Source organism: Oryctolagus cuniculus, chromosome X (genome assembly GCF_964237555.1).
Source record: "Oryctolagus cuniculus chromosome X, mOryCun1.1, whole genome shotgun sequence".
NCBI classification, from domain to species: Eukaryota; Metazoa; Chordata; class Mammalia; order Lagomorpha; family Leporidae; genus Oryctolagus; species Oryctolagus cuniculus.
Genome location: NC_091453.1, coordinates 101,691,562 through 101,715,483, shown reverse-complemented (window position 1 = coordinate 101,715,483; position 23,922 = coordinate 101,691,562). Strand labels below are relative to the sequence as shown.

The following is a 23,922-nucleotide window of genomic DNA, read 5'->3' as shown; positions in this document are numbered from 1 at the left end:
CGTGGGAGACCCAGAAGCTCCTGGCTCCTGGCTCCAGATCAGTGCTGCTCCAGCCATTGCGGCCATCTGGAGAGTGAACCAGCGGATGGAAGACCTCTCTCTGTCTCTACCTCTCTCTGTAACTGTCTTTCAAATAAATAAAATAAATTCTAAAAAAAAGACTGTTCATATTTATACAATTTCAAAATTTTAAGATCTATTTCAAAGACAGAGTGACAGAGGGGAGAGGGGAGGGAGAAGGAGAGGGAGAGAGAAAGAGAGAGAGACAATCTTCCATCTACTGGTTCACTCCCCAAATGCCCACAACAGCCAAGAATGGGCCAAGAGAAGCCAGGAGCCCAGAACTCCATCCCAGTCTCTCACATAGGTGACAGGGTCTCAAGTACTTGAGATATCATCTGCTGCCTGCTGCTTGCTGCCTACCAGGTGCATTAGCAGGAAGCTGGATGGGAAGACAAAGGTGGGACAAGATCCCAGATATTCTGATATGGGATGTGGATATCCCAAGCAGCAGCAGAGGCACTGTGCCACAATGTTTACCCCATATACATTTGTTAAACTGAATTTTAAAACAGATTTTGTTTTGAAAGAGTAGGAAACAGAATGAATCTTCCATCCACGGGTTCATTCCGCAGATGGCCGCAATGGCCAGGGCCAGGCAGAGCCGGGAGGCGCAAAGCCAGGAGCTTCATCTGGGTCTCCCTCGTGGGTGCAGGGACCCAAGCACTTGGGCCATCTTCTGCTGCTGCTTTGTACTTGATGTATATACCTTACGCCTGGTATTATAGCATTAGATGTACAAGGAACCTTCAAAAGGTTCATGGAAAATCTGTATTCTGAACAAACCATGCACAGATTTCAAAATTTTCTTGCACCAAAGTAAATTCATCCTTTAATTCCATTTTTTCCATGGACTTTTTTGAGGATCCCTCATATATTTTGGAGGTTACACTTTAGTATTTTTAAGAGGGCTATTTTTTGAGAAAGTGAAACAAACACAAAGTAAAAATGTCATTTTAAAGAATAGTACTTTATTGAATAAGTTTTATTCACAGAAAAATAAGCTTTAATCTACAATGAATGCCAGATTATACAGCAGAAAACAATTTTCTTAGTTTTCCATACTGATGGAAAGATTTCTACTAAATAATAAACAGTCATAACATTATATTCACAAATATAGTACTCTGTCTCAAAACATTTCACAATTATTCACAATACTAATACAATAACATAAGAATCATTCACTCTGTCAGGTTAAAGTTTAACTAAGAAAAAATGCAAAATCTAACAGAAATTACATTAAAGCTTTTATTACATCAAATCAAAAATGCAAATTTGTTACTTAGACAAAACTGTAAAATATACTTATATAGTACTTTAAATGTTATATGATACATAAGAATGTAGTAAATCCCAAAAATCTGTATTTCATACCTGCAAGCTTTAGACTTCAAAACAGAATATTACCACCCAAATACTAGTGTAGTATTGACCAATTTGAAGAAATAGATATTTAAGATTGTCCTGCTGTATCAATTATAAAGTGTCACCTAATATGCAATGAAAGCTAGGGCATAATGGAAAGAATAGTTGAAAAAAATTAACTTTGACACCTCCCAGGAGAAGCAGGTTGGTGACATGTTTCACCTTCAAACTATGTCCCAGTCAGGGCTCTGCCACTAATTAGCTACCTATAAGCTTGGACAAACCACCGCACCTTTGAGCCTTAGCTGCCTCACCTATGAAATGGAGGGGATGAATTAGGTACTCTCCCAGGTCATTTCTCTCTCTGACATGCTATGGTTCTATGATGCTGAGAAAGAAATCCATGCTGTGTTAAGTGTACAAGAGTCAAATTGAAACTGATTATTAAGGTGGGAATAAGTCACCTGTTTATCTTAGGAAAGCTCAACTAAATTTGATAATAAGTTTTTCAAATACTTTTAAAAGAATTTAAATATTTGAAAGGATCTGACCTATTTATTGACTGTAATTTATATCTTGACTATGAAAAACACCAAAAAAATATGAGCATTATCGAAACAGTTATGTAAGAACTTCTTCTAAGTTTTAACTCACATTTCCAGGTAAAGGCAAACACATGGAGGGGTGAAACAGTGTTATGATGGGAATGAATATTTGTAGCACACCTGGTTTCCTTAAACTCTTATAGCCTCGTAAGATGTTATTCTTATTTCACAAATGAAGAAATGGCTATTTTTCAAAAGTAGATTTGGCTAAAAAGAATTATGTCTGTCAAATATTCTTTACAATTTTATTATTTCTTTAATGGCAATGATATACAGCCTATGCCATTTCTCACTCCCTCGGGTGCTCTTCCCATTCAACACCTGCATAATCAGGAAATAAAATAATGATTTGTGTCTAACAGGTACAATAAATGCACCAAATGATGGAGTGGTAATCTCCAGAAAGTTCAAAATACAAATTTTATCCACTAAAATAACAACAGAAAAAATTTACATAACAAAAGAGTATTAACAGTATCAAATCACATTACATACATTCACTATACCCACACTATCCCACCTCAGTCCCTAACCAAAGCGGGGGGGGAATCAAATCTAGCAGGAAAGGGGAATACAGAGCCATTAATTGATAAGCCAGTTTGTTTTATAAATGCTACACTCATTTCTCAAAAATTAAGACAAGATTTTTCATCAGCCAACTAAATATTATAAAGACAATTGTTCATTACAAAATAACATGAATCTTCACATGACCAAAATAGGATAATATGAATGATGTCTTTGAAACTCTAGAGTGAATTTTATACAGCAGGGTAATGTCTACATGGAAATACTGATAACTATGGGGAGTGGTGGGGGTGACAGAAGAGGGGAGGTGTAGATTCAGACATGGTTACAGTTTTGACCTTGCAAGTAATCAAATTTTACAAAATTAGCTGGAAAGAATATGGTGCTTTTTGCAGTACGAACACAGAAACACACTGGTAGGTTTCCAAAAATCTGATTAGAAGTTGGAGTGCTGAGCGATTTTAAGAACCTGAAGCAACAGCATTTCTAAACAATTCTTAAAATAAACTTGTTAGCCACATCAGCTTCATGCATTAAATTTCGCAACTCATGGAGAGGGAAAAAAAAAAAAAAGAGTTGCTTAACTCTAAAGCACACAAGCTTTAAAAAAAGAGTTTTAATGAACTGAGGCTCCAAGAACAGGAAAAGCCTTATGTTAAAACAATCAAGTCCTTGAGTCCTTGCCTAACAGCTAACTTGAACTATCTACCTGACTTACAGCTGAAGTGTCCTGGAAAACATACTTTAAATACTTGAACACCTTTTCCCCCTTATAAAATGCTTTAAATTGAAACTAAAATTTAAGGCTTACACTACAGAGGTCAAATTCAACTTAGTGACTATCTCAGTAAACCTAAGTGGAAGCTAGTGCAAAGGTGAAGAACTGCTGATTTACAGAAATGAAACAAAAACAGGGCAGTCATCGTCACTTCATTTTTTTAAACTGTCATTGAAATCTGCAGGGTTTTAAATGAATATCACTTACTGTAGTAATCAACAGAGGTTAGGAAAGCATAACAATATGCTTCTCTTAGAAAATACAATGAAAAAGATCATTTTTAAAAAGTTGCAGTAAATGCCTCATTGACCTCTGTAATAGGTCTGATGCAAGAAATCTTGTAATGTAAACCTTGGGTGTTCTATGAAGCATTTTTAAACTTCTATTTCTTAATCACACTGAGTTGTATTCAAGTGTTTTTTTTAAAAAAAAACAGCTATTCTTTTCTTGTCAGTATTTTATAATTTCTAAGAGACTTTAAAGGATCTTGAGAGAACATTAACTTCAGAAGTATCTATTACTATTACTAGTCAAAACAACAACAAAAAATATAGGTACAAGAAGGACTTAACCTTTTGTCTTATGTACATCTTAATTATCCTAACAGTAAAAACTCACATGAAACTTTAAGATACAAGATGATATGAGAATCTCAATATGGACAGCTGTCACTATAACTACAAGCAGTATACAAACATGCTTCTACTTTTACCTACATAAGCTGACAGATGTTTAAAATACTGGGTTAACAAAGATCTTTTAGTAAAGTGACTTAGGCAGGCTTAAACTAGCAAGGATTAAGGATGAATCCTTACTAATTAATTGGAAGATCTGAGACATATTTTATATTTCATTTTACAAAATCAGAAATATTTATTTTGAAACAAGATAAGACATGGTCTACCTGTCAGAAAACTACCACTCAGAAATATTTTTCATCCACAAAGCAGGAAAAACATAAAAACATTTAAATTTCACATTGGCACCAAAAAGGTTAACTGCCCTGCCTTCTTGGATTAGAAAAACTAAAGCTGAGCAATAAGTAGTTTTGCAGGCGTTTGAACATGCCTAAGCCTTTAAATCAGTAAAATATTTTCTACAAATTCTGATTACAAAAGTAATACATACTTATAAAAATTCAAACAGAAAAAAAGGAAAAAAACAGAAAGTGAAAGGCCCCTGTATACCCTCTGTGGGACCCATCCTCCCACCCCCCTCAAGAGAACTCACATTTAAGTTTGGTGCTTATCTTTCCAGGTGTTTTGTTCTACACATATACAAAACACACATATCTTGACTTGGCTTATAATATACACAGTGTTTTGCTACTTGCATTTTACACTTAAAATATCTTTGACCTCTTTCCATGTCAGTACATCTTGGCTAGATGGCATTGTATCACTGAATACCCTTTGAAAAATGGCAAAATCACTTTTTGAAATTATTCATGCAAGTGTGTGTTCATAATTTTAAAAGGAACAGAATCCTAAAACACAAAGATAAGCATCTAAAAATAATCTCTATCTTTCCATCAGATGAATGGTTCATTCCTTTTTCACACAAAACAAATTATGCGATTGGGGAGATTAGCTCTAATCTCCAAGTTTCTACAGAATGCTCCCTTTGCTAAGTCTATCTGAAAAGAATGAAAAACTCAGACAATTAATTCACTTACACTTAGAAACTAAGTCAGTGTACTACCAATACACACTGTGATCAGTTAAAATGTGATGCTTCTTAGTCTAAGGTTTCAACTAAATAACAGTAAAACAACTGGAAAAATAATACAGTTAATAACCTGAAAAATCCAGAAATTCAAATTTAAGATTGCCAACTAACCCATTACTTTTTTCCCCTAATTGGTAGCAAATGTTAATGGAATTCAGTGCGGATTAAAGTCAGCTCATACCACACATTCAATCATGGTAATAAGAGGAACATAACATGCCTACTGTGGAGTTAGATTAAGACATAAAAATTTTTTGCTTGAAAGTAATCACTGTGTAGCACATGGGGCATTTGTCAACTGCTTCAGCACATTGTTTACAAGTGACCAGATGTCCACAAGGAATAAAAACTACAGCAATATTTCTATCCATGCAGATTTTGCAAAGCTTCTCCTCTTGCAGGCGCCTTAGCTGCTCTTCAGTACTAACTTCTGCACAAAGAGAAAAGAAATAGGCTAGTTTTAGACTTTCTCAGTAGTTTAAATTCATTGAGACATTTCTTGAATCCCTACTACATGCCAGGCCCTGGACAAGGGCCGGGAGATATGAGGATGACTCATGCACGGTGTCTGCTCTTGCATAGCTCTCATGCTAGCAAGAAAGGATGTGAAATGAGGCTATGGAGGCAGGCACAGAGTACTAAGTGATAAGTGCTATAATAAAGTTAAGAACAAAGTGCTCTGGGACAAGGTGAAAAAACAAGTTCTGTTCATGCTAGTTGAGGAAGGCCTCAGGGGTTGGCAGTAGCTGGGAAGGGAGGGAAAGGAAGCAGAAGAGTCACACTTGGGCATGGACAGCAATTTGCCAAGCAGAAAAGCCTACTTTAGGTTAGGTAAAGGAAGGAGCATACAGAAAGGGCATGGCTGATTCCAGCAATGGAGGCACAGGTTTGAGGAAAAGTTCTGAAGTAGAACAAGTACAATTTGGTGCCCAACTGGATGTGAGGACTGAGGAAGAGGAACTTAAGCTGATTTGAGGATTATTAGCTTGGCTGAGAAGAGCATACTGATGATTATAGGAAATATAAAAGTAGGTACAGCTTTGAGATTTGCAGGTGTTTGCAGGGTACCCATAAAAAAATTCAACAAGTGTGGAGAAAATAGAACCCTTGCACACTGTGGGAATGTAAATTGCAAAGACATTGTGGAAAACAGTATAAAGGGTCCTCAAAAAAACTAAAAGTAGAACTACCATATGACCCATCAATTCCATTAGTGGGAATATATCCAAGGGAAATGAAGTCGCTCCAAGGGACATCTGTACGCCTATCTTTATTGGAGCACTATTCACAATAGTCAAGACATGGAGACAACCTAAGTGCCCACTCACTGATGAATGGATAAGAAAATATGGTACATATTCACAATGGACTGCTACTCAGCCATAAAGGGGATGAAATCTTGTCATCTGTGACAACGTGGGTGGTACTGGAGGTCATAATGTTAAGTAAGCAACGCACAGAAAGAGAAGTACTATATAATCTGACTCATATGTGGAACCTACTGACACTGATGTCATAGATGTTGAGAGCAGAATAGTAGTTATTAGAGGTGGAGAGGAGGGGGGAGGAAACTATGAAGAAAAGTTGATTAATGGGTACTATATCAGAGACAGGAAGAAGAGATTCTGCTAGAGTACACATTATAGGATGGTGCATGATTTGGTGACTTTAGATAACAATAATGTACTATGTGTGTGTGTGTGTGTGTGTGTGTATTTTTAAAAGCTGGGAAAGGATTTTAAATATTTTACCATAAAGAGATGACAAATGTTTGAGGAGATACATAAGTTAACTCTGATTTGAACATTACACAATTGTCATATATTGAGACACAAAGTACCCCATAAACATGTACAATTTTTATGTATCAGTTAAAAAATTTTTTTTAAAAATCCAGTAGGCAAGTCTAGAGACAGACATAGGATATCATCAGCATATAGGTGGCACCAAAGTACTTGAAAAATTCAAAATAAGTTTGGTGAAATATTACCAAATATGCCACAACAATGTGTTTCATGGTTGCATATAGCTATAATGATAAACAGCAGCAGCAAACAGAAATATAGCATAAATACTATGCACTGACACTATTCCAAATACATTAGATATTTTTACCATCTCTGTAATCACTATATACCAGTGATTTCCTAAGGCAGCTTCAGATAAAAGTCACTGAGGGCACTTCTTTTCTTAAAACTTTTCTTATTGATGTATTTTTAATTTACTTTTATAAACTCTTGTTTAAAAAAAATATTTATTTAATTTGAAAGGTAGAGAGACAGAGCTCCTATCAGCTGGCTCACTCCCCAAATGCCTGCAACAGCCAGGCTGAAGTCAGGAGCTAGGAATTCAATCTGGGTCTCCCACATGGGTGGTAGAGGCCCAAGTCCTTGAGCCATCACCTGCTGCCTCCCAGATGTGCATTAGCAGGAAGCCTGTATGGGGATTATAGGCAGGACTCAAATCCGGTGTGCCAAGCAGTGTTTTAATCACTACACCAAAGGCCTGCCGTACACAGGGTACTTTTTAACAACAGATTCCTGGGCCCATTCATGGTATCTAAAATTTCTGGGATTGGGTGCCCTGGCATTTGGGAACCTCTGCCATCCAGTACAGTGCAGTACATTCTAGGACAGTGTATGTCCTCCCATGGAAATATATAATACGTTCCCTCTGTAACACAGAGCTCCTTTCCCATGGCATCCCTTTAACATCCCAGCGAACACTGTTCTGAAAACATGTTTTGCCAAACACTAATGTTATTCAACAAATACTGAACACTTAACTAGGTTCCAGGCACTAAGGATACAATTAACAAATATATAGACCTCAGGCTCCCAGTAGTACAGAGACAAGTAAGGAACACAAGTAAACAGGAAATTATACAGTATGATGACAAAGGTAATTACAATGTGTTATGAAGAGCACAGGAAGGGTGTGTTTGCATGTGAGCATGTGCACACAGGCATAAAGGAAGGCCTCCTGGAGGAAATTATACCCAACCGGGTCCTAAAGCATGAGTAGAAGTTTAGGCGAGCAAGAAGGCTTTGGGGGGCATGCACAGGAAGCGGGGGCACAGTGTTCCAGGCAGAGGAAACAGCATAAGAAAGCTCCCAGGAGAGCAACAGAACATGGTCTGCAAGTATAGACCTAAAGACTAGGCAGAATTTGAGGGGAAAATACCATGAGATGAGGCTATAGGTTTGCAGGAGCCTGATAATGAAAAGCTTGGCAAGCCCTGCAAAGGAATATGGACTAGGTCCTCAGGGCTCTGGGAGTCAATAGAGGGTTTTAGATTAGAGAGATACTACCACTTTCTTGCCACAGAATAGTTTCTCTAGCTAGGAGGCGGAGGAGAGGAACACTGCACCCCTTCCTTCTTAAAAAGCAACCTCCTGGGCATAATAACTATGGGCTCAAGCACATAATGCCTCAGAGAGAAGGAAAGATAAAGCACTTGCCCTCCAGTAGCCGGGTCTAACGGGGCAGGACAGGGCAGGGCAGGAAACAGCCCCAAAGCAATGTAAACAATGCTCTGTCAGCAGCAGGAGTGAAGAAGAGGGAGATCCTAACTCTCTTGTGAATACTCAAACATGAAAGAACTGACTTCTGAGCTGAGCCTTGAAGGACAAATTCACAAAATACAATCAGGAAATTGGGCTAGGTATACAGACAGGGAAAAGGTATTCAAGGCAAAGCAAGCACCTAAGTAAAAGGATGACATTATCAGCTGATTTAAATTATATGAAAGCATCAACATCAAGAAAGGCAGAATGAAGAATGTGTTCACACCAAAAATCCTGGAGGAGGAAAACAAGTAATTTACGCATTACTTTTAGATTGTGATATTGCAATGATTAAAACCACCACCACCAGCAGTAGACTTAAAATAGTCATAAAGAGACAGTAAGTAGAATGGTGGTTGCTGGGGGCTGGGAGAAGGGAAATGAGGACTTGTTTAGTGAATATAGTTTCAGGTTTATGAGATTTACAGTTCTGGAGATGGTTGTACACAAATTATACTTACAATTTAAAAAATTCTCACCAGGGGCAGGCGTTGTGACACAGCAGGTAAAGCCAACCTATATGGGCACCAGTTTGTGTCCTTACTGCTCCTCTTCTGATCCAGCTCCCTGCTAATGGCCTAGAAAGGCAGCAGACTATATGGCCCACGCGCTTGGGCCCCTGCACCCATGTGGGAGACCCAAAAGAAGCTCCTGGCCCTCACTTCGGCCTGGCCCACTTCTGGCCATTGTGGCCATTTGGAGAGTGAACCAGAGGATGGAAGACCTCCGTTTCTCACTCTCTGTAACTCTTTCAAATAAATCAATAAAATCTTAAAAAAATTCCCCCTAGGCCGGCACCGCGGCTCACTAGGCTAATCCTCCACCTTGCGGTGCCGGCACACCGGGTTCTAGTCCCGGTCGGGGCGCCGGATTCTGTCCCGGTTGCCCCTCTTCCAGGCCAGCTCTCTGCTGTGGCCAGGGAGTGCAGTGGAGGATGGCCCAAGTGCTTGGGCCCTGCACCCCATGGGAGACCAGGATAAGTACCTGGCTCCTGCCATCGGATCAGCGCGGTGCACCGGCCGCAGCGCGCCGGCCGCGGCAGCCATTGGAGGGTGAACCAACGGCAAAGGAAGACCTTTCTCTCTGTCCCTCTCTCTTACTGTCCACTCTGCCTGTCAAAAAAAAAAAATTCCCCCAAAAATACTGGAACAGAAGTCAAGAAATCTGAATTATATTCCTAACTATCTGAGTAAACTTGGGCACTAACTTATCTAAAATTCCGGTTTCTCACTGAAGCAAAGATTATTTTTATAGTAGTATAAAACTTTTTAAAAAGATTTATTTTATTTATTTGAAAGGCAGAGAGAGAGAGAATGAATCTGTCTTCCATCTGCTGATTCACTTCCCAAATGTCTGCAACAGCTGAGGCTGCACCAGGCCAAAGCCAGGAGCCAGGAACTCCATCAGGGTCTCCCACATGGGTGGCAGGGTTCCAAGCACTTGGGCCATCATCGGCAGCCTGCCAGTGCATTAACAGAAAAGAAAGCTAGATCAGAAGTGGAGGCAGGACTTGGTCCCAAGCACGGCAATATGTGATGTGGGCATCCCGAGCAGTGCCTTGACACAAACCACCACATACCTGCTCCACCTTATACAACTTTTAAAAATAAAGAGGGGTGGGTATTTGGCCTAGCTAAGACACTGGTTAAGACACTCATATCCCAAATTGGAGTACCTGGGTTTCATACCTGCCTCTGGCTCCTGACTCCAGCTTCCTGCTAATGCAGACCCTGGGAGGCAGCAGTGAAGGCTCAAGTGATTGGGTTCCTGCCATGTGTATGGGGACATGCACAGTGCTCCTGGCTCCCAGCACTTGAGCCATTACAAGCATTTGGCATATGAGCCAGTGGATGAGCGGTTACTCAAGTAAAACAGAAATAAAGAAAAAAGATACTGATGTGGTACTACTTTTACAAAACAATTTACTGCGGCATTTTCTGCCACACAGTCATGGAGAAAAAGCTAGCACTGAATCAAGTACTTCTCAGTATCCTTTTCTGAGTAAATTTCACCTGTTTCACTTCACTTGTATTTTGTATACAATTTAAAGATTCTTAGTGATAATCTTTCCTCAAAAGCCTTTGGGAAGAGAAATATGCTGTAGTCCCAGCATGAGAAGACAGCCTGTATCAACTACCTCCTCTCAGTATGGTGAGACTAAGAAGTCGGCACACTGATGGGCCCAACATCTGCCCCTGAGAGCTACCATTTGCTTAGGCCCTCCTTCCTACACCATCCCAGTTTGTAGTCTCAATGATAATAAGAACCCTACAGACTCCCTTTGGACAGAGAAAAGATATCCTCCTTAATGCACTCTGTCCCTTCTCTTCCTATTCCAACTTGCTAAATCCTTCTGTTGCAAACAACACTTAGATATAAAAACTAACACCTTACAAACTTAATTAAGTCTGACTTATGTTTAAGATGCAGGGGAAAATGAAAAATAATTGCTTGTATTTCTAGTACCAGAAAAATTACTAAATAAATGGTTTATTTTATGAAGTGAAATGTCTGTAATTTTTTAAAAAAAGATTTATTTATCTGAAAGGCAGGGATCCAGAGAGAGAATGAGAGAGAGAGAAAGTGAGAGAGAGAGCGAGCAAGTGATCTTCCTTCTGCAGGTTCACTTCCCAAATGGCTGCAATGGCCAGGGCTGGGCCACGCTGAAGCCAGGAACCAGGAGATTCTTCCAGGTCTCCCATTTGGGTGCAGGGGGCCCAAGCACTTGGGCCAACTTCTATTTTCCCAGGCCACAGCAAAGAGCTGGATTGGAAGTAGAGCAGCCAGGACTCGAACTGGCACCCATAAGGGATGCCAGCAATGCAGGCAGAGGCTTAACCTTCTATGCCACAGTGCTGGCCCCCTTCTATAAGTTTTAATAAATACATCTATAAGGAAAAAGTTGTAGGCTTCCTATTGAATCTTTATATCAACTAATGTAATTTCAGCTATCATTAATGTTCACACTACTTAATGACTTATGCAATTATCTGAATGTTTCAAAATATATCAAATAAACTGAAGTTTTTAAAAAGGGGCTTTAAAGTGTTAAAATGAGTAACCTTTTATATTCATTAGTACCAGGAGAAGAATTCTTATCTTTTGGGAGAAGATAGTCAAAAGCTTAGAGAACAAAGATTATGGATGAAGTACACAAAAAATATTCAGTTTGAAACCTCTTCTTGATGGCCCAAGTCCTTGGGCCCCTGCACCTGCATGGGAGACCTGGAGGAAGCTCCTGGCTCCTGGCTTTGGATCCGCGAAGCTCTGGCCGTTGCAGCCAATTGGGGAGTGAACCAGAGGATGGAAGACCTCTCTCTCTGCCTCTCCTTCTCTGTGTAACTCCGACTTTCAAATAAATAAATAAATCTTTAAATAATAAAGAAACCTCTTCTTTATTAATGCTGCTGGCAAGCACTGTATTTTATAAATATAAATATGTTTATATTTACTATAAACAAGGATATATGTATATATCCTTAAAGGAGGAACTCATATGGAGGGTCTTCAAAAAGTTCATAGAAATGCATATTTATGTATATATATTTTTAAAAGATTTATTTTTTTTTTATTTGAAAGGCAGAATTATAGAGAGGCAGAGGCAGAGAGAAAGGCAGAGAGAGAGGCAAGGAGAAAGAGAGAGAGACTGACTTCCATCCGCTGGTTCACTCCCCAGATGGCCATATTGGCCAGAGCTGAGCTGATACGAAGCCAGGAGCCAGAAGCTTCTTCCGGTCTCCCATTCCAGTGCAGGGAAGGACTTGGGCCATCTTCCACTGCTTTCCCAGGCCATAGTAGAGAGCTGGATGGAAGTGGAGCAGCCGGGACTCAAACCGGCACCCATATGGGATGCTTTACCTGCTAAGCCACAACACCAGCCCCTATATACGTATATTTTTTTTAAAGATTTATTCATTTATTTGAAAGTCAGAGTTGCACAGAGAGAGAAGGAGAGGCAGAGAGAGAGGTCTTCCATCAGCTGGTTCACTCCCCAGCTGGCTGCAATAGCCGGAACTGTGCCAATCAGAAGCCAGGAGCCAGGAGCCTGCTCCTGGTCCTCCACGTGAGTGCAGGGGCCCAAGGACTTGGGCCATCTCCTGCTGCTTTCCCAGGCCATAGCAGAGAGCTGGATCTGAAGTGGAGCAGCCAGGACTTGAACCGGTGCCCATATGGGATGCCGGCACTGCAGGTGGCGGATTTACCTGCCATGCCATAGCGCTGGTCCCTTAATATACTTTCTATATATAATTTATACTATCAGGGTGCCATTCTTTCAAATCATTAATATCACCCATATGTAGGTTACACATGAAGACCTGCAGAACACTCAAAAACCAAACTCTTTGAACTACAAAACCAAATATTTGACATATAATAATACAAAGTAGCCTCTGTTGTTCTTTGCCTAAAGTAGAGCATAAACTCACTCTCCTGGTTAGCACAAATCAACTATTTAAAAGAGAAAATTAAAACCAACTGGGTTTCAGATAATATGGAATTACTGTTAATTTTGTTATGTTTAGACTGAATGTTTGTATCCCCCAAATTTGTATGTTGAAGACCTACTCCTCAATGTGATAGTATCTTGGTTCAGTGTTTGGGTAGTAAGCAGGTTGAGATGAGCTCATGAGATAAGACCCCCATGATGCAATTAGGGTCTCTATAAATTAGAGAAAGAGACCAGAATGCTTATGTGCTCACCTCTTTTCCCTCTCCCCAAGTAAGGACATAGGAAGAAGGTAGCCTGTAAGCCAGGAAGGGGTCCTCATTGAGAACCTTCATCTTGGAATTCCCAACCTCCAGAACTGTGAGAAATAAATCTCTTTTCTTTAAGCCACCCAATATATGGTATTTTACTCTATCATCCAGAGCACACTAACATACAGTGTGTTAAAGCAACACTTTAAAAATAAACAACTCCTGGTCTTTATTTAGTAGAGCATTAAGCCTTTGACTATAACGTAAATTAAAAATATATTATTTCAAAAACTAAAAGAGAAAGAAAGGGGAAAGGAACAAAGTATCATTATATTCTTAGAATTCTATTAACTATACTGAATCTGTTCCTTTTGTATTAATATCACAGTAACCTGAGAATTGTGTTGTAGTAATTATCATACAACTATTGTGAACCTGGAAATCTAATATATTAATCAATTCTTTAAAAAAAAGTCCTGGGGCAGGCATTTGTCACAGTGGTTAAGACACTGCTGGGGATGTGCCTGCAGCCCATACTGGAGTGCCTAAGTATGAGTCCTGGCTCCATTCCCAATTCCGGCTTCCTGGTAATTGTATACCATAGGAGGCAGCTAACAATGGCTCAATTGGTTTGGTCCCTGCCACACACATGGGAGACCTGGATTGTGTTGCTGATTCCTGGCTTTGACCTGGCCCAGCCCCAGCTATTGTAGGCATTTGAGGAGTAAACCAGCAAATAGGTGCTCTGTGTGTCTCTCTGCCTTTCAAGTCAATAAAGCAAAAATTTTAAAATAAAGTCCCTGCCAGGGGCCAGCACTGTGGTACAGCGGGTTGGCCCACCACCCATGATGCTGGCATCCCTGGAGGGTGCTGATTTGAGTCCTGGCTGTTCTACTTTTGATCCAGCTCCTTGCTAATTACCTGGGAAAGCAGCAGAACACAGCCCAAGAACATAGGTTCCTGCTACTACATTAGAGAACTGGATGGAGTTTCTGGCTCCTGGCTTCCACCTGAACTAGCCCCAGCCATTGCAGCCATTTGGGGAGTGAACCAGCGACAGAAGATTCCTCTCTCTCTAACTCTACCTTTCAAATAAATTTAAAAATTAAAAAAAAGTAGTCGTTGTTTGCTGGATATATATTGAAGTTTTTATAGACAATACTGTGGCAAAAACAGTTGGGGGAAGATATAAAACAGGACTGTAGGAGTTAATAATTATTTTAGCTGGTTGATGGGTATATGAGAGCTTATTATATTATTCTCTCCACTTTTGTGTATGCTTACCATTTTTCATAATAAAAAATTAGAAAATGTTTACCCTAAGGAGAATGTGAAAGGAGGAAAAGGAAGGGCCACAAAGTTATATAAGATACTATCCATAATGAAGTGCTGTTAGGACTTTTCTTGCTTTTTAAAAAGTCATGCGTACCTTTCTGTAATGAAGTCTGACTTGATTCGTCTTGTGTACTGCTTTTCTGAGCATTCACTAGATCTGCAACCAGAACCTCAAGTGATTTATAGTTGCTCCCACACATCTGAACTTTTTCCTCCATTATTTTCTTAATCTCCCTGAAACTGAATCCCATTCGTATAGCTTCTTGTACCATAGGACTTTGGAAGATGGTATCATCTGAAATAAAAATTGGTGAGGAAAAAGAATATAGACTTTTAACAATTATTTTATCAACACAACTTCAGAACAAAATATAGTTATAAAGAAAAATTAACTAGAAAACAAAAACAAGCCAGCAAACCAAAGCTGCTTTGTGAAGAATTTTTTTTAAATATTCAGACACTGAATGAACACTTTCAGAATCTTACAATTAGTTATAAACATAATGAGAATAAAGACTGTGATAAAACTGCAAGATAAGGTAATAAAAACTGTGATAAAACTGCAAGATAAGGTAAAATAAGAAAAAGGTTATTCTCTTTGAAAATCTGAATTTGTTTTCAAATCAGCTACACTCATTAACAGCTAAGGTACACTTAAAGAGTGGATGTTGTTACCCAGTCACTAGCAATTCTTTTGAAAAACCATAAGAAATTCCAGTCAGTGACCTTGAACATAACAGTTTCCCGGCTCTCAAACTTAGTTTCTACAGCTGAGGGGGTTGGGACTAGATAAGGCAAGAATGTTAATTGGAACTCACTTTTATTATACTCAAAGAAGGACTACAGGATGTGTACTGGTCTAAGAGAGGAGACTTATAATGTCTGACTCATCAATTCGACTCTTGGGTATTAAAAAATGAGTGCATATCTCCAGCAAAGACATGCACAAGAATATTCATAGCAGTATTATTATTATTTTTTTTGACAGGCAGAGTGGACAGTGAGAGAGACAGAGAGAAAGGGCTTCCTTTGTTCCATTGGTTCACACCCCAATGGCCGCTGCAGCTGGCACACCGTGCTGATCCGAAGCCTGGAGCCAGGTGCTTCTCCTGGTCTCCCATGCAGATACAGGGCCCAAGGACTTGGGCCATCCTCCACTGCCCTCCCAGTCCACAGCAAAGAGCTGGCCTGGAAGAGGGGCAACCAGGACAGAATCCGGTGCCCCGATCGGGACTAGAACCCAGTATGCCGGCGCCGCAGGTGGAGGATTAGCCTATTGAGCTGTGGCGCCGGTCCATAGCAGTATTATTTACAATAGCCCCAAACTAGAAACAACTCAAATGTCCATCATCAGACGAGTAGATACATAAACTGTGGTATATTCAAACTCCACACAGCAAAAACACAACAACATGGGTGAACACGTCATGGACAACATGGGTGAACCTTTTAGCTATGATGAGCAAAATGTCACCACAATGATGAACTGGAACAAAAGAGTATACACTACATGATTCTACCTATAGGAAATTCACAATTCATCTATGGTAATATGTCAAGTGAACTGATGGTAACAAAAGGTAGAATATGACTTGGGGGTGGGTATTAATTGGAAAGGTGGCTAAAGGAATTCTCTGGGTTGGTAGAAATGTTCTATATCTTTATCTGAGTGATGATTATACAGTATGTGTGTGTGTGTGTACTAACATTTACTGAGTTGAAAAGTTAAGATTAGTACACTTTTAGTACTTCACTAGGGGTGGATATTGCGACACACTAGGTTAAGCTGCTGCTTGGGATGGAGTCCTGCCTCCACTCATATCCAAGCTCCTGGCTAATGTACCTGGAAGGCAGCAGAGGATGACCCATGTACTTGGGTTCCTGCCACCTATGTGGGAGACCCAGATGGTGTTCCTGGATCCTAGCTTTGGTCTGGCCCAGCCTCGGTAGTTATGGGCATTTGGGGAGTGAACCAGCAAATGGAAGCTCTTTGCCTCTCCATCTCTGTCACTCTGCCTTTCAAATAAATTAATAAATTTTAAGAATTACTTTATGTATATTATACCTTGATATGCTTTTTAAAACAGAGGAGGCTAGAGCGGGCATTGTGGCACAGCAGGTTAAGCCACTGCTTGGAGATGCCTGCATCTTGTACTGGAGTGCCTGGAACTGAGTCCCACCTTTGCTTTCAATATAGCTCCTTGTTAAAGTGCCTGGGAGACAACAGATGATGGCCCAAATACTTGGGTTCCTGCCACCTATTTAGGAAACCTGAATTGGAGTTCCTGGCTCTTTAGCTTCAGCATGGCCTACTCCAGGCTGTTGTGCACATTTGGAGAATGAACCAGTGGATGGAAGAGTTCTCTTTCTCCTCCTCTGACTTTCAAACCAAGGTATAAATAAAATTTAGAAGTAAAAGAGAGGAGGCTTTGGGGCATGTGTTTGGCACAGTGGTTAAGACACATCGCTTAGGACATTCACATCCCATATGGGTTCAAGCCCTGGCTCCACTTCTGATTACAGATTCTGGCTAATGCACATCCTAGGAGGCAGCAGAGACTGCATTAAGATCTGGATCCTAGGGCCGGCACTGTGCCCTAGCAGGTAAAGCCGCCACCTGCAGTGCCAGCATCTCATATGGGCACCGGTTCCAGTCCTGGCTGTTCCACTTCCAATCCAGCTCTCTGCTATGGCCTGGGAAAGCAGTGGAGGATGGCCCAAGTCCTAGGGACCCTGCTCCTGGCTCCTGGCTTTGGGATGGCCCAGCTCCAGCCATTGCAGCCACTTGGGGAATGAACCAGAGGATGAAAGACCTCTCTCTCTCTCTGCCTCTGCCTCTCTGTAAATCTACCTTTCAAATAAATAAATAAATCTGTTAAAAACAAACAGGTTAAAAACAAACAAAAGGGGGGCTGGTGCCATGGCTCACTTGGCTAATCCTCTGCCTGAGGCGCTGGCATCCCATATGGGCACCGGGTTCTATTCCCGGCTGCTCCCCTTCCAGTCCAGCTCTCTGCTGTGGCCCGGGAGGGCAGTGGAGGATGGCCCAAGTGCTTGGGCCCTGTATCTGCATGGGAGACCAGGAGGAAGCACCTGGCTCCTGGCTTCAGATCGGCACAGCGCCGGCTGTGGCGGCCATTTTGGGGGTGAACCAATGGAAGGAAGACCTTTCTCTCTGTTTCTCACTGTCTGTAACTCTACCTCTCAAATAAATAAATAAAATCTTTAAAAAAAAAAAAAAAGATCTGGTTCCTGGTTTCAGCTTGGCCCAGCATAAGCTTTTGAAGGAATCTGGGGGAATAAACAGTAGATGGAAGAGATCTCTCTTTCTCTCTGTATAAAAATTTTCTTTAAAAGGAAACTGGAAAGGGAGAGATGTAGGGATTTGATTATAAGGAACATTATATGCTAGGTAGAAAAGATTTTTCTAGGTAATAAAGCAACTTAAGATTTGTGTTTGATAAAGAAAATCTTGGTTGGGAGGTGATACTCACAATGCAGACAAAGATTCAGTTAAAACATTACTACAACAGTCCAGATTAAAAAAAAATAAGGGCCTGAACTATGCAGAATCAGTGAGGAGGGGATAGATTTCAGACAGTGTTATAAAGGTGGAACCTATCAGACATGGTGATTAATTAAATGTGGAGGAATTAAGGAGAGTAAAGAGTTTAGAATAACTCAAATTACTGGACAATACTGTGAACTATGGTACTATTAACCAATACACAAATAAAAGAAGTGGACTGAATTCAGTCTGAGTGGCTTTGAAATGTTCTTTATTTATTTGAGAGGCAGAAAGAAAGCTTCTATCTTCTGGTTCATTCCCTAAATGCCTGTAATAGCCAGGGCTGGGGCCAAAGTTGGGAGCCAGGAATTCAAACCAAGTCTCTCATGTGAGTAGCAGGAAGCCAATTACTTGAGTCAGCACTGCTGACACCCAGGTCTGCATTAGCAGGAAGCTAGAGTCAAGAGCTGGAGTTGGATATCAAACCCAGGTATCATAACATGGGACGGGGACATCGTAACTGGCATCTCAACCATTAAGCTAAAAAGTGGTTTCTAAAGATACTGAATTTGAGATTTCAAGGTAATGTCCAGAGAATAGCTTGACATTGCTTTTCCCTACTTCTTCTACCTCTGACTTGATTTTTTCAAGTCTGTTTTGCTGGCTCCTTTACTTCTGTCCACCTGATTAGGTATTAGTTGCTCCCCTCCATTCCTTCATGGATCCTTTTTAAATAATCTTTCCAGGCACTTCACCTACCATCACCATCTTACCCTCACTTATATGAATTCAAGACTTTATTATCTTCCTATTTGAATACCCTACAGGTATCTCAAATGAAACTTCCTAAAAGCTAAAAGCAGGGACAACTGGATATCCACATGAAAGAGAAATAGATCCCCTTTGTCCCACGACCTGACAAAATAAACAAAAATTAACTCAAAATGATCAAATATCTGAAAAGCTAACACCATAGAACTGTTCTTAGAAAAAAATACAGGTGCAAACCTTTGTAATCAATTAGGCAATAGCTTCTTTTTTGATTTAATTTTTTAAAATTTTAATTAGTTTTTAATCAATTCAATGTGCTTTGTAGATACAATTCTAATAACATAATGATATTCCCTTCCTCCTTCCCCCTTCTCTTGCTGCTACCCTGGGAAAGCAGTAGAAGATGGCCCAAATCCTTGGGCCCCTGCACCCGCGTGGGAGACACAGAAGAAGCTCCTGGCTCCCGGCTTCAGATCAGCACAGCTCCGGCCGTTGTGGCCAATTGGGGATTGAACCAGCAGATGGAAGACTCTCTCTGTCTCTCTCTCTCTGCCTCTCCTCTCTCTGTGTAACTCTGACTTTCAAATAAACAAATCTTTAAAAACAAAAAAGTAGAAGCAAGTCAAATGGCAATCAACTGACAAATGAATAAACAAAATGTGATATTATCATACAACAGAATATATACACTACCATATAGACAAATCTTGAAACCACATATTGTGTGATTCCACTTATAATAAATGTCCAGAATAGGCAAATCCATAGACAGTACATTAGCAGATGCTTGGGCCTAGGGGCAGGGGTAGTATAGAGAATGACTGCTGTTGTGTGGATTGTGGGGCTTCTTTTTGGAGCAATGGCAATGCTCTACAATCAAACAGAGCAATGGTTGCACAACCTCATGAATATACTAAAAGCCACTGAATTATACTCTTTATAATGGTGATATTTATCTCAATTTAAAAGCATTAATTGTAAGCTGGAAGAGTCACATTAATCAGAAAAAGAATAGTATGCATTATATCATTAAATATCAAAAAAGAATTAACAAGTATTATAGAATCTTTGTTTCTGAATAACTTGAAAGATATAGGCTAAATTATTTTTTAAACTGCATTGTTTATGCCCATTATACAACCCATATTGAATAATAAAGCAGCTCTGTTCAAATACATTTGTGTGTGTGTGTGTGTGTGTGTGTAGTATAGATAGACAGATATAGATACTCTTGCCTTGTAATCCTTAAGGTACTAAATAAATGATTCTATAACAGTATTAGCAGGGAGTCAGTCAACTTATTCTTAATTAAATTTTCTACTATTTTTAAAACATGATGTCTATTTTGAAAATGAGATTTGCTGTGTAATGTAGGACTCAGAAAACCTTGTTTACAGTCCTGGTTCCACTGATTTGTTATGTGGCTGTGCATAGGTTTCTTAACTTGACTCTCGACTTCTTCATTGTGGGAATAACAGTATCTTTTGCTTAACGCAATGTGCTTTTCTGCCCACTTTCTGGCTTTTAAGGATGTCTATGATGAGTAAACAGTCTTGGTGATAAAAAACCTCAACCTATGTATAGGCTTTTAGCATAGTGGTTGGGACTCCAGTTGGGATGTCCATGTCTCATATTCAAGTGCCTGGGTTAGATTCTTGACTTCCTGTCAATGCGGACCCTGGGAGGCAGCAAGTTGATCAAGCAGTTGGGTACCTACTGCCCATGTGGGAGACCTCAGTTGACTTCCCAGCTCTTGGCTCTGGGCCTGGCTGTCACAGACATTAGAGGAGTGACGCTGCAGATGGCAGCTATGTCTCTCTGGTTTTTTAATATAAATAAATAAACAAAACATTTCTACCTCTTTTAATGTAGTATGAGCTAAACAAGTAAAACCTTACCCCTCTGTGAAGAAGCTAGGGAAGGCACAAAGGTGGTATGGTACGTAGAAGTAAATGGCTTAGGGCTGATCCTGGTGACAGTACATAGCATAACACTGGGTTTATGATCTCAGCCTACGTAAGGAGTCCCAGGGATAGAAATACTCCTTACCCTTTCTTTTGTGATTTTTAAGAGAAATGGTGATGGGACAGCCTATAGCTGGATCCTCCTGAACAAAGAAAACCCATCCAGTGGCCATATTAACGTTTTTCCCCCAAGATTTTATGTATGGATGTATTTGAAAGATGAGCGACAGAGAGAACAGAAGTCAGAGAGAGAGAGAGATATCTTCCATCTGTTAGTTCATCCCCAAATGCCCGCAATAGCCAGGCTGAAGCCAGGAGTCAGAAACTCCTTCTGGATCTCCAACATAGATGGCAGGAGCCCAAGCACTAGGTCCTTCATCCACTGCCTCCCAGGTATATTAACAAGAAGCTCGATTAGAAGTACAGAGCAGTTGGGACTTGACCAGCACTCCAATATGGGATGAAAGCATCCTAAATGGCAGCTGAACCTACTTTGCCACAATGCCTGCCACCATATTAATGTTCTTAATACATAAATATGACTTAAATTTAAAAGCATTTCATTAAATTTGTAGCAATCTCATTTCAAGTACATAAACTGTGGTGACTGAAAAAATATGCTTATTTTTCCTTCCTATAAATAACTATATAAAAAAGAACAAAAAATAAAACTGGCAGAGACATTAAAAGTGTATTTATTTTATTTACCAATTCTTTTAGTTTGTGATGGTGTGTTTTCAGCAGTTCTTGCCTAAAATATAAATATGAATTTAAGTTAGAATTTTTTGATAGAAGGCAATTATCACAATTTGCAAAGCTAATCATTAATTTGAAATAAATTTGCTTTATTCTAATTCAAAATACGAATATTTATAAGATGCATAAGACTGATAGAACTAGAAAGATGTTCAAAGACTACCTAATCCAATCTATTTTCATCTTAAAAACAAGAAGCTGAAGCCCAGGGAGATTAAATAACTTTATAGAGGCATTACAGTAATGGTAGGTCCACTGTAGCAACTCTAGGTCTCCTACTGTAGTTCAGGGTTCTTTTCACACATTAACTGATTCCTTAGCCACACCAGTTCCTCCTACCAATTTAGATTTTTGGGGTTTTAAATACTGTCTGAAAAAAGGTTAAAACTATTTATGAGCACAAAGCACATTATACAAAAATGTAATTTCACAAATATGTTTCAGATTAAGAAAAACTCTTCAAATTCTCCCTCTTAAAGTGCAATATATCATAATTTACAATCCCATACTATGAATTTTACATGAAGAAATAATTCCAAAACAAATGACATATCTGGAAATTATACAATATGGGGCTTACCAGAGATTCCTCAAGTGAATGAGTTAAATGAATATTGTTTATATATTCTTGTCCTTTCTCTTCTAATAGATATTTACACCTAAAGAATTAAACAAGATTAAACCTTCGTAGTTGATAAATTAGTAAAGCCTACGTAAAGATAAAAATCCCCATTATATTAATTCCATTAACTTGGTCTTAAGTATTTCTAAGGAGTCACAAAATAAATGTTACCCAATTCCCTATCCAACTGTTTTAAGAAAAAAAAGTTCCTTTTCTATGTTACTTATGCTAAGTTAGTTGTCAAAAAAATCAACTGAGAACTTTCAACTTTTAAGCAAGTTACTAAATTAGCACTTCTATTTTTTTAAAAGTTGTAGTTAAGATTAAAAAAAAACAAAGAAAGAAAAGAAGAGGGAGGGAAGAAGGGAGTATCACTGTTCTTAGAATTGTATCTTCGAAATCTGTTAAAAAAAAAACTAAAAATCTAAAAAAAGTATTATTTCAATTTCTTTGTTGAAAAAAAATTGAGCTCTATTTTTATTTTTTAAAAGGACTTAGTTCTTTCTATTCAAATTTATTTATTTTCATTTTATCTGAAAGATAAAATAGAGAGATCTATCTGATGCTTAACTCTCCGAATTCCAAGGTTGGGCCAGGCCAAAGCCGGGAGCCTAGAACTGCATATGGGTCTCCCAACATGGGTGGCAAGGACCCAAGTACTTAAGCCATCATCTTGCTGCCCTCCCAGGGTGTAGTACTTTAGCAGGAAGCTGGATCAGAAGCAAAGTAGCTGGGACTCTAACTAGCCACTCCAATATGGGATACGGGTGTCTCAAATAGCAACTTGACTAGTTCACCAAACACCTGCCCCTTAACAGATTTTATTTAGAGGATTATCCAATTGGATGTTTAAAAATAATTACTTATGCTTTTTAAACTTTCCTTTTAAGGCTGTTTAAGGCTAAGTTTTCTTTTCAAATGATCACTCTGAAGTTGTATTACTTGGAAGGTCAGAAATTCACATCACTTGTATACAAACTGAAAAGATGACAAAGGGACATTTAGGGTATGTCATCATCCTAAGATGCCACTGATTGTAAGAAGCATGATTATTACCGTTGTAACTAAAACTGCTGCCAATTAAATTATGATCCACCACCAAATATGTCCTGATTTCAGAGATCTTAAAATAGGAACAACTTTATCTTAGAATCAATGAGATTCATTAATATTTCCTAAGGGCTGATGGCTTCTTAAGGAATCTCCGTGGCAACATAGGCTCTCTTGTGCCCAAGATAAAGAACTTACTTCCAAAAACAACAAAAAGTGTACATTTCCTAATTTGGTGTTTAGAAGTGGAATAATCTGGATGTCATAGATATGATACCTAAGGAATGAATGCTTTGGTCACCAGAGAAGGCGTAGGTGGGTTTTTTGCCCTATAAAAAGTAGGTGACCCCATTTTTATACCCTTGGTGCAAATTTTGAGCCAGAGTAAAAGCAAGAATAGTTGAGGTGAAAAGTAACTCAAGTCTTCCCATTACATGCTGCCCTTCTTGCCTGCTACTGAATGAACAATTAAATATCTTACCCTGGATACCACTTAGCATGTTGTTCCCAAGGGTCTTCATTGGGCTTCCAATCAGTTAGCCCTCCTCCACAGTGAAAGCACTTTACTTTATCACCTTCACCTAA

General features: G+C 39.4%; 1 protein-coding gene across 6 annotated transcripts in view; it reads right to left on the bottom strand.

Moving 5' to 3' along the window:
• Positions 1–1,011: 1,011 nt before the first annotated feature.
• Positions 1,012–23,922, bottom strand: part of XIAP (X-linked inhibitor of apoptosis) — a 49,749-nt gene continuing 26,838 nt past the window's right edge. For 5 of the 6 annotated variants that reach the window (XM_070066328.1, XM_008273038.4, XM_051826892.2 and 2 more), the window contains 5 exons: positions 23,819–23,918; positions 22,246–22,324; positions 21,618–21,660; positions 14,761–14,961; positions 1,012–5,497 (listed from right to left, as the gene is read on the bottom strand). In XM_070066328.1, coding sequence (XP_069922429.1) covers positions 5,304–5,497; positions 14,761–14,961; positions 21,618–21,660; positions 22,246–22,324; positions 23,819–23,918 — 617 coding nt within the window. In that variant the 3' untranslated portion in view covers positions 1,012–5,303. The remainder of the gene's footprint in view (positions 5,498–14,760; positions 14,962–21,617; positions 21,661–22,245; positions 22,325–23,818; positions 23,919–23,922) is intronic. The other variant, NM_001171325.1, reaches the window with a different exon arrangement.